The sequence below is a fragment of the Panthera tigris genome, chromosome B3 (genome assembly GCF_018350195.1).
Source record: "Panthera tigris isolate Pti1 chromosome B3, P.tigris_Pti1_mat1.1, whole genome shotgun sequence".
NCBI classification, from domain to species: domain Eukaryota; kingdom Metazoa; phylum Chordata; class Mammalia; order Carnivora; family Felidae; genus Panthera; species Panthera tigris.
In genome coordinates this window covers 32,170,714-32,184,251 of record NC_056665.1, presented here as the reverse complement: position 1 = coordinate 32,184,251, position 13,538 = coordinate 32,170,714, and the positions used below count along the sequence as shown (strand labels likewise).

General features: G+C 49.8%; 1 protein-coding gene and 1 long non-coding RNA gene across 5 annotated transcripts in view; one reads left to right on the top strand and one right to left on the bottom strand.

Annotated features, from left to right (window-relative positions):
* Nucleotides 1-575, bottom strand: part of LOC122239427 — a 17,890-nt gene extending 17,315 nt beyond the window's left edge. For both annotated transcript variants that reach the window (XR_006218510.1, XR_006218511.1), the window contains exon 1: nucleotides 458-575. This is a non-coding gene — a long non-coding RNA (uncharacterized LOC122239427). The remainder of the gene's footprint in view (nucleotides 1-457) is intronic.
* Nucleotides 1-13,538, top strand: part of TBC1D21 (TBC1 domain family member 21) — a 15,238-nt gene extending 1,700 nt beyond the window's left edge. Inside the window, exons 1-11 of one of the 3 annotated variants that reach the window (XM_042988419.1) lie at nucleotides 673-870; nucleotides 7,164-7,271; nucleotides 7,403-7,506; nucleotides 8,737-8,831; nucleotides 9,378-9,484; nucleotides 9,640-9,699; nucleotides 10,653-10,749; nucleotides 11,120-11,220; nucleotides 12,247-12,363; nucleotides 12,954-13,037; nucleotides 13,376-13,538. In XM_042988419.1, coding sequence (XP_042844353.1) covers nucleotides 811-870; nucleotides 7,164-7,271; nucleotides 7,403-7,506; nucleotides 8,737-8,831; nucleotides 9,378-9,484; nucleotides 9,640-9,699; nucleotides 10,653-10,749; nucleotides 11,120-11,220; nucleotides 12,247-12,363; nucleotides 12,954-13,037; nucleotides 13,376-13,408 — 966 coding nt within the window. In that variant the 5' untranslated portion in view covers nucleotides 673-810 and the 3' untranslated portion in view covers nucleotides 13,409-13,538. Of the gene's footprint in view, nucleotides 1-672; nucleotides 871-7,163; nucleotides 7,272-7,402; nucleotides 7,507-8,736; nucleotides 8,832-9,377; nucleotides 9,489-9,598; nucleotides 9,700-10,652; nucleotides 10,750-11,119; nucleotides 11,221-12,246; nucleotides 12,364-12,953; nucleotides 13,038-13,375 lie in introns of those variants that run through there. The other 2 variants (XM_007084578.2, XM_042988420.1) reach the window with 2 other exon arrangements.

The following is a 13,538-nucleotide window of genomic DNA, read 5'->3' as shown; positions in this document are numbered from 1 at the left end:
AACACAAAGGAAATCCGACATGGACCCTGGCCTGAGGAACCCAGGGTTGGAAGGGAGAGAAGACATGGAACAGAAACCTCTGCGATGCCTTCAGAGAGGACAAGGAGACGAGATCTAAGACAGATCCATTCGTTCTTCCATTCAATTAAATCCTTCATTCAGTCGCGCAAGCCCCTGTCTGAAGTGCGCTGGATACAACGATAGGAAAAACCGGTCTCTATCCCCAGAAGCTACCATTCAAATACTGACTCTGAGTCACCAGGGAGTTTTTCAAAACACAGTACGCCAGGTCCCCCACCCAGACCGCTGATTCTGAATCTCTGGAATTGACACGCAAGAAACCTGAAGCTCAGATTCTGGGTGTCATCCGGGTTTGGGTACTGATCTGTGGGATAACAAGGGAAGGGAACCCAGAGGAGGGACAGCCAGAGACAGGGAGAAAGGCTTCCTGGCCCACCTCTCCTAGGAAGCCTTCCCTGACCTGCCCAGCACATCGGTCTGCGCGTCCTGTGACCCCAACCTCCACACATCCTGTGTGTCCTGTGATTTTTCGGGCTGACTGGTCATCTTAGTTCCTGGATGTGCCTTACTTCTGAGGCTGAGTGCTCCCAGGTTCCAAGGTCACTGTGACGAGGGTTCCAGGGGCCTTGTGACACATGCTGGCTGGTTCTGTTCAGGCGTCAAGGAGGGGCCCAGTTCCCTCTGGGAATGCAACTCATCCCCCCAAAAGAAGACCGCCTTCCCCTGCATCAGTTAGGGCTCCAAGTGAGCTCTGGTCAAAAGCTGCTTTGAAGCCAGACCGCAGGGGCCATGACCACCCTCTCTCCTGAAAACAGCCTCTCTGCCAGGTGGTCAGCCTCCTTCATCCTGGTGCGTGTTCTTCATCAACTCCAAGTCCCTCCCTCCCCAACTTCTGGTTTGCATTAGGGCCACTTTCCCCTGCTGGGTGGGTAGGACTAGAACCCTGAGCTGGCCTGGAAGGTTGACGAGGGTAGGCTGTACCTTGATCTCACATCAGCACTAACCACAGGACTGAAAAACACAGGTCGTCTTTCTCCCTTTCACCCTTCTCTCTAAGCCAGTTACCTTTCCCTGTATGTGATATTCTAACTTTAATGAGTTTTGGGTTTGCAAGTTCAAACTTGTAGATGCTGATAAATTTTCCTTGGCGCTTTTGCCAACAATTTTGGTATGCTGCCACCAGGTGGCAGTAATGCTTTTGTTAGTAGGTGGTTTCAAGTCCACTTAATAAAATGTATCTATTCATTAAAAGGCAGCCTCAGTCATGAAAATTTTCCACACAGTGTATTTTTTAAAATCATAATAACTGATTATAATGACCTTAACCAATCTTGAGTTTCGTTAATCATACGGATTAAGAGAATGATACATTAAAAAAAGCAGACCTGCAAAATGAGCACCTTTCTCCCTGAGTTGTATTTTATTTTTTTATATTCCTTTTTTTGTTCCAAGTTTTTGTTTTAAATTCTAGTTAGCTAACACATAGGGTAATATCGGTCTCTCCCTGAGTTTTAAATGTTATTGCTTTATTGCAGATTACTACCAGGTCTTGATTTGGATTTTCTTTCTATCTCTATTCATTTGTCTGAATGTAGAGAGTGATAATTATAAAATAACAAACTGTCACATAGCCTTTATTATGTACAATGGCTGTTCTAAATGCTTTACTTAGAGTCCCTTATTCTCACCATAACCATATAGGAGGTGTAGGATGCTATTGTCTTCATTTTATGAAAAAGTTGCAGCACAGAGACTAAGCAACTTGCCTAAAGTCACACTGTTGTGTAAAGTCACACTGTTAAGTGGCAGAGGTGGCATTCTACATCGGTGACTCTCCAAATGTGGTGCCCAGAACTGCAGCATCAGCATCAATGGGGAACTTGTAAGAAATGCAGACTCTTGATCCCCAGGTGACCTGAACCAAAAACTCTGGAGGTGAGGGCCAATGATCTGTGTTTTGACAAGAACTCCGGGGAGTGTGATCCGGAGCTAACTTTGAGAACCAGTGTTTTAAACCATTCATTTAATCGCTCTGCTATATGGATGATACACCCCCACACCTGGGTTGCTAATAATCACCCAGGTAACTTTCAAGTTGCATATATGCTTCCCCCCACCCCAATTTTAACATTCCTTCCCTCCTTGGGCCACCCTGCTCTCCCCTGGGTGAGAATCACTGACATGATGAGCCACTCTTACTGTTGAGAGCGTGTCTTGTCCCTCAAGGGAACTGGAGTGGAAGCGGCTGGGAACCATAAGTAGCCTGTGACCGTTCCGAGGCCTACTGGGGGCTCTGTCCCTATGAGTTTTCAGAGCAACATGGCATCAGGAACCCTCCTGGAAAGTTTGCTTTATCCTCCAGTAGCTTTCGTATTTTGTAAGAATGCTAGAGAAAATCTTCAACCCAATGAAGCAGAATAGAAGGAGGGTGGGGAGATGTATGCCTACAGCCCGGGCCTCCAGCAGGAGGAGGATGTTAGAGAAACGGAGCCACTTAGGACTCCTACTTCTGGCCCCCCTCTCTAGAGGAAACGTGGCCAAGGTGTCCCCAGGTTTGCTGGTGGGGAGTTTTAACCTACTTAAGCACACCATGGAGGTGGGAGATTTTCACAACGGCTCTGTCTAGCAGTCCTCTTCCTAAGAGACCAGGAAAAAAAGCTACTGCAGAGCTAAAGGGTATCCAGCACCTCATGGACTATGTATCTCCCCTCCTGGATCACCAGGTAATTGTACCCAGATGGTGGTGCAGGGTGTTACCAGTAAGCGGAGCCGGGAATGGGCGAATGTGGGAGTAGGAAGATGAATTTGAGAGATTATTGAGTTGACAGTCTCTATTACTTCGAAGGACCCCAGATACAGATTCTGGTCTCTGATTTCCGGCATAGACAGGTGGTGTGAATATACTGGAGAAGAGAGGGAGGGGCCCCCTGTGTGGAAATTTTCCCTTTAGGCCTCTGCAGGTCAACAAGCTTCTTGTGTTTGTCCTTGGCTTGCTAGCAAATGTCTTAGATGTTCTTGTGGTTGCCCTGTAGTTTGTTTAGGTTTTGCCCACAGAAGTGGTGGACATAGAGAAATTGAGCTTCCTGGAAGGAGAAATCAGTGACTTTTTCTTTTCTTTTTTCTTTTTTTAATGAGAGAGTGAGGGCGGGGGAGAGGGGCGAAAGAGAGAGAGAGAGAGAGAGAGAGAGAGAGAGAGAGAGAGAGAGAGAATCTTAAGCAGGCTCCGTCCTCAGCATGGAGACCTACGCAGGGCTCAATCCCACAACCCTAGGATCATGGCCTGAGCCAAAATCAAGAGTGACACTCAACTGACTGAGCCGCCCAGGCACCCCACAAGTCAGTGGCTCTTTGTAAGCAAATTCAGCCATGGCAAAGTAGGAGGATGGCCAATTGTTGCAGGTAGAGGTTTAGTAATATAAATTCAGTGAGCACTCGGCAAACACCTTCTTGTGACATTTCTAATTATCGCTGCCTTATTGTGCTGATGCCATACCTCTTACTATGGTTTCTGTGCACATTACTTACTTTGCCACCCTTTCATCGCATTTGACCCTTTTTTCATATCTTTGTTCATCATTTATTTTTTAATCTTTCTACGACATTAGATTTTAAGGTATGCCTTTTGTTAACAGCTTGTATCAGGTATCAGGTATGTATTTTCCATTCAAATAGAAAATCCTTGCTTTTTACTCTCCCTGGTAGCATGGGATTGGGGTTAAACTCCCTGATTCTTGCACCAAACAGCTCTGGGTTCAAATCTCAGCCCTAATATTTACTGTATGACTTCAGATATACTAACCAACCCTCCTCCAGCCTCAATTCCCTGATCTGTAAAACAGTGTAATAACCACACCTACCTCACGGGTGGTTGCAAAGATTAAGTGATAAATATAAAGTGCTTAGAACAGTGCCTGGTACCTCATCAATGCTTCGTAGATGTTTACAACTAACCAGAGAATTTAATGCATTTATTTTCATAATTGATTTCTTTGGGTTTGTATCATTTTTTACGTTTATGCTTTTCTTAATTCCTTGTTGTTTCCTGTATTATTAACTTTTATTTTTAAAGGGGATTAGAAGGGAAATGCCTTGTTCCTATAAATCTCTAATTTTTTAAGTAAAAAATAAAACAAACTCTTCTGACTCTATCCTTCAATCTAATAAAAAAATTAAATTTATAGTTAAAAATCTTCCTACAAAAAAATACCCTAGGCCTAGATGGCTTCATGGGTAAGTTATACCAAATATTGAAGAAAGAAATAATATCAATTCTATCCAAACTATTCTAAAAAATTTTTAAGTGAGAATACATCCCTGCTCATTCTATGAACCCAACATTACCCTGGTACCAAAATCAACGAAATTATAAGAGAAGAAACTTGTCTATATCAGGGCTGGTAAACTTTTTCTGCAGAGGTCTAGATAGTAAGTATGTTAGTCTTTGTGAATCATATGCTTCTGTCACAACTACTTAACTCTGCTATTTTAGCATGAAAGCAGCCACAGACAATACATGAATGAATGGGCATGACTGTGTGCCAATAAAGCTTTATTTAAAAAAAAACAAAACAGGTTGCAGGCCAGATTTGGTCCATGGGTTGTAGTTTACTGATTGTTGACCTCTATAATAAATCCCATGGAATCCCACAAAAGCCACTAGGACTAATAAGGGGCCAGAATACAAGATCAATATACAAAAATCCATCGTATTTCTATATATAGCAATGAATAGTTGGGAAGTTTAAAAACACCAACTTTTAAAATAACATCCCCCCCAAACCAAAATAGTTAGGGATAAATCTGACAAAATACACGAATAGCCTATATACCGAAAATTACGAAACAATGCTTAGAGACATTAAAGAAGATCTTAATAGACGAAGAAATATACCATGTTCATGGATCAGAAAGCTCAATATTATTATCATTGCTCCCCAAATTGACCTTTAAATTCAGCGCAATCCCCATCAAAATCATAGCTGTCTTTACTGTAGAAATTGACAAGTTGACTAAGATTTATATGGAAATGCATTGCTAAAGTCCATGCGTTCCTTTTTATAATTAAGGATCCCAGGACACAGCCCAACTTTGCCTATTCCCTCCTGCTTCCTGCCACAGTTCATGCTGAGTGTTGCAGTCTGAGTACAGGTTTGGAGAACATGATGGCAGTTGGAGGGATGGAACCCTGGCTTTGGTCTGCCCAGACAACAGTGTCTGTGCACTTGGGACATGACATCAGGACAGACCCCGCTCCCCAAGGTTAGGCCATCTCCAATGAGGGTGGGATTTTTCTGATATCTTCTTGGGCCCACATGTCCTATTTTGGTTCAGAAGACAGAGCATGTTTGAGTTAAAAAAGGTGCTCAATCCATCCCTATCAAATGTGGAGTCGGTAGAAATTATCCCAAATCTGGGCCTGTGGGCTCTTATTGTTTCATTTCCAGTGCTGAAGGGATTTCTAATAGCTTGCCTCTCTCTCGTGATCAGAGGACCAGTAGCATCAGAAACCTCCTGGGGGTGAGGCGCCTGGGTGGCTCAGTCGGTTAAGCTTCGGACTTTGGCTCAGGTCATGATCTCGCGGTCCGTGAGTTCGAGCCCCGCGTCGGGCTCTGTGCTGACCGCTCGGAGCCTGGAGCCTGTTTCGGATTCTGTGTCTCCCTCTCCCTGACCCTCCCCCGTTCATGCTCTGTCTCTGTCTCAAAAATAAATAAATGTTAAAAAAAAAAGAAAAAAAAAAAGAAATCTCCTGGGGGCTTGTTAGAAATGCATCACCCTGGGCCCCAACACCCGACCTTCTGAGTCAGAATCTGCATATTATGAAGATCCTCAGGTGACTCATATGCAAATTTGAATTTGAGTCACACATGTGCATATTCAGGTGTACTCAGGAAGTTGGGAGTGTATATATCAGGCAAGTCTAGTCACCTGCCAAGCTCTGTCCATTAGCATGTCTTCATGTCTGCAGTGTGGCATTTCAAGACACGCTTCTCTCCAATAGAAGATTCCTGACAGGAGCTCTTACCTCCTGGTTACTGTCTTATGAGCATTTTTAATTACTTTGCATGCAGCACACTCTTTTCCCCCCATATCACACACACACACGCGCGCGCGCGCGCACACACACACACACATGCACACACGCACACACACACACACACACACATCTCTTATGTAAACCAGAAACCACTCCTTATGATGAATTGTTTTACTCTTCCAAGAAAGGCAAAATGGAGCCCATGGGTGTGTTTAATTTGTGCTTATTTTATATTTTTCCATTATCAAAGCAGTAGACATTATTGCAGAAAAGTTCAAAAATACAAGAAAAAGGAAAAAAATTATGTAGAATCCTATTTCTCGAAGACAATCACTCTTGCTTTTAGTGGGGATTTTGGGTATTGGTGGGGGCTTTCTTTTCAGTTTTTTTTTCTACCAGAGTCTTAATCATGTTAATTCACTCTATATTAGAGTATATGAGGTGTAGTTTTTATAATATATGACATAGGTATACAAGGAGGATAGCACATAGAAAAGATAGAGGATAGATACGGAATGTGTAATTTTGTATTCTGCTTTTTCTGTTAACATTTAAATTTTTCCAGATTATTATTCATTCCCTGTCAGCATCATTTTTTTATGCCTCACAATATTCCATTGAGTATATAAACTATAGTTTATTTAACTATTCCCTTATTGCATAATGTTTAGAGCACGTGCGTTTTTCATTTTGGTAAGTAATGTGCAATGAAAATTATTGTGCTTTCAGCATTTTTGTATAACTTTGCAGTAATTTCTTCAGGATAGATTTCCAGAAGTGAGTCAGAGACTGGGAACTTGACTCATATTACAAACTCCAGAGTATAACATTGAAAAAAGCACACTTAGGGGCACTTGGCTGGCTCAGTTGTTTGAGCATCCGACTTCGGCTCAGGTCATGATCTCATGGTTCGTGAGTTTGAGCCCCACCTTGGGCTCGCTGCTGTTAGTACAGAGCCCGCTTCAGATCCTCTGTCCCCCTCTCTTTGCCCCTTCCCTGCTTACACGCTCTCAGAAATAAATAAAACATTAAAAGAAAGGGGAAAAAAGCACACTTAAAAGAAAAGCCAAAGCTTCTTAACTAAGGCTGAAGTGATTGTCCTTGCCAGGTGAAGAGAAAACCACCCATTGACAAGACGGAATGGGATGCCTTCTTTGATGAGAACGGTCTGTTGGCCAAATCACGAGACTCCATTTGTGTTAACATCCTGGAAAGGGTACAATCCCCAAGGCCTTGCCCTGGCACTGGGGGGCATGGGTGGGCAAGAGGGCAGGCAGGTGTTTGGAGAGGCCCTTTCAGCAGGCACGTCAAGGGCCTGTGACCTCTCACCTCTCACCCACACCTCAGGGTCTGCACCCCTTCGTGAGGACAGAAGCCTGGAAGTTCCTCACGGGCTACTACTCATGGCAGAGTTCCCAGGATGAGCGGCTCACGGTGGACAGCACAAGGAGGTAGAACATTCCAGATCCTGTCAGGGGAGGGTGGATGGCAGTGCAGGTGGGATGGAGTGCCCACCCCAGCCTGGCAAGTTCAGTCTTCTTCCCTCCGATGGATTTCTTATTCTGAGAGACAAAACCCCCACGTGCTCCCGACCCAGGGCCTGAACACGGGAGGTGCCAGCACGTTCCCACCCAGCTCCATTTAGCAGCCCACACACTGCCCTGCATGGGCTTCACTCCAGCAACTCCTCTGGCCCGCCACCATCCCATCCCATCCTTCCCTAGAGCCTGTGCGCCTCTCTGAGCTGAAGATTCACACACAAGAGGCCAGTGGAGAATGATCCAGGGCCGTAGGGGAACTGAGGCTCCGCCTGGAATGTTCTATTCCTGACAGCCCTGACAAGGCCCGTATTAGTTTCCTGAGGCTGCTGAAACAAGGCACCACAAACCGGGGGCTTTGCAACAGCAGAAATGTATTTTCTCGGTTCCAGAGGTCGGAGGCCCAAAAGCAAGGTGCCAGCACAGCCACGTTCCCTGATGTCTCCAGGGGACAACCCTTCCATGCCTCCTCCTGCTGACTCTGGGTGTTCTTCCAGTCTCTGCCTCCATGGTCGCATGGCCTACTCGCCTTCTCTCTGTCTCTCCTTTGTGTGTTTCTGTGTGTCCTTGGAAGGATGCTCGTCATTGGATTTAGGGTCCACCTGGATAATCTAGATTGATCTCATCTCGAGATCCTTAATTACATCTGCAAAGGCCCTGTTAAAAATAAGTTCACAAGCACAAGTTTCAGTGGCTAAGGCGTAGACATATCTTTTGGAGGGCCACCATTCAGCCTCCCACATGCCCTAAGCACGTTCTGGTAATGGACACTAGACACTGCCTCATCCAATCCTTCCGATTCTAAGGCGGAAGTGCCAGTATTCTCCCCATTCTACAGAGGAGGAAACTGAGGCTTAGGTATAGTGATGTCCACAAGGCCTGACCCTAGTTGCAAACACCCAGTTATTAATTTGTGGAGCCAGGATTCAGGAGCAGCCATGGGACCCCAGAGCCACAAGATCGAACCTGCCTCCATGCTGCCCTCCAGGAGCACATTAGAGTGTGGTTAGGGCTGGCACCGGTGGGGATGAGAGGGGGCATCACAGCGAGAGGGTGCAGCCTCCTGGAGAGTGCTCCGCAGAGTTCCCTTGATTTGCCAGGAGGGGGAGGCTGCCTCTTTCAGCCTCAGTTCTGTCTTCACAGGAAGAGCTACGAGGCCTTATGCGAGATGTACGAAAAGATTCAGCCTCTTCTGGAAAACCTGCACCGGAACTTTATGAAGACTCGGAATAACATTGGTGAGCGGAGTTGGGTGGGCAGGGCAGGGTGGAGGGGGGGGCTTGAAGCCATGCCTGCCCCCTCGTCAGTCATGTCCAGGGGCCGATGGGTCCCCTGGTTCCTGGGAGCTGCCTCCACAGGGGCCTGGAATTTTGCTGGGTAAACCTTGGTTAGCCCATCCCCCATCTCTGCTGGGGGCCCCTAGATGCCCAGCACCATTTTCCCCCCGGGGTGATTCCTATTCCTGCCACTTCACCTTCATCTCTCCCCTTTGGGCCTTGAACTAGGCTAGATTTCAGTTGGACAGAACCGGTGGGGTGGGATGGGGGGACATTCCTGGCAGAGGGTACAGCCTCGTCAAAGATTTGGAGGTGGGGACACGGCCGAACAGCTCAGGGTATGGTGAGGGGTAGAGCCTCTACATCGGCAGATGTAGGCCGATGTACTTTTCACAGCCCCCTCCCCAGGGTGCCTTGGGTCTTACCCTTTGGGGGAATGAACTCATTCATGGCCCCCCTGCTGGAGGTGATCTGGTGCCCCCTACCTGTCTCTTTTCCGCAACCTAGCATATGACATTCAGAAACTCTATGACAAAGACCACCTAGGCAACGTCCTTATCGACAAGAAGAGACTGGAGAAAATCCTGCTCCTGAGTTATGTCTGCAATACCCAGGCAGGTGGGCCACGGGGCTGGGCCTCCCCGCAGCCCCCTTTTCTCACTTCCTTCCTGGAATCCCTTCCCTGCCCCCACCCAGCCCCTCCTCACTGCCCTCCCCCTCCACCCCAGAGTATCAGCAGGGTTTCCACGAGATGGTGATGCTTTTCCAGCTGATGGTGGAACATGACCATGAGACCTTCTGGCTTTTCCAGTTCTTCCTGCAGAAAACGGTGAGGGCTGGGCCTGAGTTCAGGGACCACCTCCCTACCACTCCCCAAATAACCCCTTGAGGTCAGGCAGGCATTGGCAGCCCGGCTGTTTCCTTCAGCCCTGAAACAGCCCTCAGGGTCCCAGAGGAGCCTGGACAGGCAACACTAACACCAGTGAGGTTTTGGGGGACAGTGCTGTGTGTGTTGTAGGCATCGGAGTTGAGGAGATGGCTAGAAAGGTGCTCTGGGTCCAGCTCTCCCCAAACTTTGAAAGAGTGTAACTGGCCAGTCCCAGTGAAAGCTTCCTCTCCTGGCATTGCCCTCCCCAAACATGGCTCTGCTCCCACAAATCCTCCATGGCTCCCCATCGCCTCCAGAATAAAATCCAATAACCTTGGCCAGGCAGTCAAGGACGATCTTTGCCCTTGTCTCTCGCTGCCCCCTTCACACGCCCTACACTTCAGGCACAGCGGGGGACTCGGTACTCCCCAGATGTACCCCACAATGACCACGATGAGGGCTTTTAAAGTTGCTGCTCCCTGGAACATCCTCCCTGGAAAACCTTTCCTTATGATCTGTGAGAGGCTGTTCAGCATCTACCTTCACCCCTGTCTCCATCCCTGCAGCAAGGTGCTCACTGCTCTTTCCTTGTCCCAATTGGTTCTGACCCACAGCATGTGTGTAGAGGCAGAACTGGATGCGTTGCATGTGAGCCACATCTGGAACATCCCTGCATCCCCACCGCACACACACACAGGTGCATCCACATGTGCAAACAAACACCCCTACAGACACAGATCACATAGACATGCCCAGACCCAGGCATCCAGGCTCATCCAGAGGCATGAGCCCAGCCTGGAGCCAGCCCCGCGCAGGGCTGCCAGAACCAAGATGCTGTGAAGCAGGGCTGGCTCTTCCGGTGCCCCCACACGGAGAGAGGTGCCGTTTCCCTCCCTCCCACCCATCTTTCTCAGGAGCACAGCTGTGTCATCAACATCGGAGTGGGCAAGAATCTAGACATGCTCAATGACCTGATCGACTTCTTGGACCCCGTGTTTGCTGAGCACCTAAGTGAGTGGACCCTCCGCCTCCTGCAACAGTACGTCGCCCCCCCCCCACCAGGGCAGGCATGAGGGGGCACCAGGACCCAGCCCCAGGCAGCCGGGCCCACTCATGGTGGGCGGGAGCGGGTCATTTGGTCTTCCTTCCAGGCCCTGGGAGCACGGTTCACCCGGATGGCCTTGGCATCCAGACAGTTGAAAATTCACCCCAAACAGTCTCCAAAGGCGGTTGGAACAGTGAGGGCCAGGCATTTCGTACTTCCCCAGCGTGTTGGCGTGCTGTCGTTTCGCCCTCTGTGTGCCTTTGCTCTGTCACGTGAGCTGTCCCTGTGTTCTCTGACCACGGCCTCTGGGCTGACGCCCCTGTCTCTTCTGCATAGGAGGGAAGGGTGCCGGGACCGTGCGGTCCCTCTTCCCCTGGTTCTGCTTCTGCTTCCAGCGTGCCTTCAAGTCCTTCGAAGATGTCTGGAGGCTGTGGGAGGTGAGGCCTCCTTGGACAGAAGGGCTAGGCCCCACCCCTCCAGCATGCAGCGGGCAGCCCTTTCCCTCGCCTCCCCTTTATTGCTGGCCCGGGATGGACTTCGGCAGCTTGGGGTTTACTGGGCCAGCGACCCTGCTCCCGCCTTGTGGGAGGAGGCTAGGACATCAGCTGGTCCATCTGTTCATCCAGGCCCACCAGCACCTCCTGGAGGGCAATCAGGGTGGAAGGAGGGGCCTCTGGCCAGTGTTGGGGGCGGGGGGAGCCTGGCCTGCTTTCCCGCCACCCTGCCCAGGTGGGCCGCCTTCTGCTTTGCTTCCCCAGCTGCCCCTTCCTCTGCCTTCCCCTCCATCTGAGTGCTGTTTCCCTACTGGCCCCTCACTCCTGGAGAAGGAGGGCCCCCCACCAAAGGGCAGGTCAAAGGTGCAGTTCTCTGCTCCGAGGCCCTTGGGCCATCAGCAGATGAAGCTCCCTGGGAACGGACCCACCACCCACTTTCTGCCCTGCCCAGCCCAGCCCAGCCCAGCCCAGTCCTCAGCCTGGCATTCAGTGCCCCCCCGAGTCAACTCCCACCTGCCTTATCCCTCCCTCACGGCCTGCTGGTCTCCATGCCCAAGTCCATGGCCACCCCCAGACCTCTGCTGACACCCCTGGATCGTTGACTTCTCATCAACCGTTGCTTTGCCAAAGCTCCACTCAAATGCTACAGACAGTCACCGGGTCATTCCCTCACCCTCTCCTCCCTCCCTTCCTCCCTCCCTCCCTTCCTCTTCCCCTCCTTCCCTCTCTCATCCTCTCCTCCTCTTCCTTCCCCCTAGCTAATGAATTCCCTGAAGCCTTTTTCTCCAAGCCCGCAGTAGCCTCAAGACCCCCGAGGTAGCACTTGAGGGAATGAGAGAGTCAGTAGTGAAGCCCAGGAACGGCTGACCCCGGGCGGGTGCCTAGTCAGCGGGTGGGTCACCATCCTCGGTAGGCTGTGGTCTCTGGCTGGCTGCGGGGCCCAGGCTGACACTCACCGGCCACCTGCAGGTTCTGCTGACGGGGAAGCCCTGCAGGAACTTCCAGGTGCTGGTGGCCTACAGCATGCTGCAGATGGTGCGCGAGCAGGTGCTACAGGAGAGCATGACCAGGGATGACATCATCCTGGTGAGCGCACCCGCCCTGGGGCCAGGCCAGCCCTTCACCCCTGGCGGGAATCTGTCATGTCCTGAGCACTGCGCTGGTGCTTCTGTAGAGCAGCTCCTTTAAGCCTCACGACAAGGCTGATGCAGTGGGACATAACCATCCCCAGCACCCCTGTTTAGCACAGGAAGAACCCGAGGCCTTGAATGCCTCTTACTGTCCGCGCTCGCTGCCTCACAGTTAATCCCTTAGCCCTAGGGTCCTCCTGCGGCAAAAGACAGAGAGTTTTCTGGCATTTCAAAAAAGCAGCTGAGGTCTACGTTCAACACTCTCTAGGGTGGCAGCCCGATTGTAAAACGGGTCCTCCTTAGAAGCCCCTGCATCACTCAGTGGAACCCTGGTACTCCCTAGAGCCCAGCAGGAAAGCTACATTTACCATCTCCCCCATATATCAAGTTCCAGTGGTGAAATTTCAGGCACTGTGCTGGGCTGGTTGGAGAGAGATCAGGTGGCTCCAGTGACTGCCATGGGCAGCCGCCTTGTCCCTTGAAGCAGGAGGCAGCCGCCTGTGCCCAAGGAGACCTGCTTCATCCCAGCTTCCTCTCTCTGCACAGGCCTGCAACAACCTCATTGACCTTGATGCTGATGTGCTGATCTCTGCTGCCTGCTTGATTTACGCTGAGCTCATCCAAAGAGATGTAAGTTGCCCCGATTATTTGTCTTCCTCCTCCAAGAAGCCTTCTCTGATTTCCCAAGCCCAGCCCAAGCACCCGGCAGGCATATTCGGCTTCAGAGACACAGTTTGTGTCTGGTTCTTTGCTGCTTTCCATCTGCAGCTCCTGCCTCCCCAAGGAGACTGCACTGCCCGAGGACACGGCCCTCGCCCCTGGTTCCCTGTGTCCCTCCCAGTGGATCAGGCACAGGACTGAGCACCCAGGGGTTCTGTAGAATGTCACTAGCTGGACAAACGTGAAGAATGAGCTCAACAGAACAATGTCTGTCCACCTCAATCTGCCAGAACCCTCCTCTTCCCCAGGCTCCTCAGCCGTTAAAGGATTTCTTTCTCTGAAGACTCTCACGATGGACAGATGCCCTCAAAGGACAGAAGGAAGGTGGTGCTTCAGCCATGAAGTCTGACGGGGCGTTAGGGTGAGAGTGTAGGTAATACAACTACAATAGAAACAGGCTCTGGACTCACA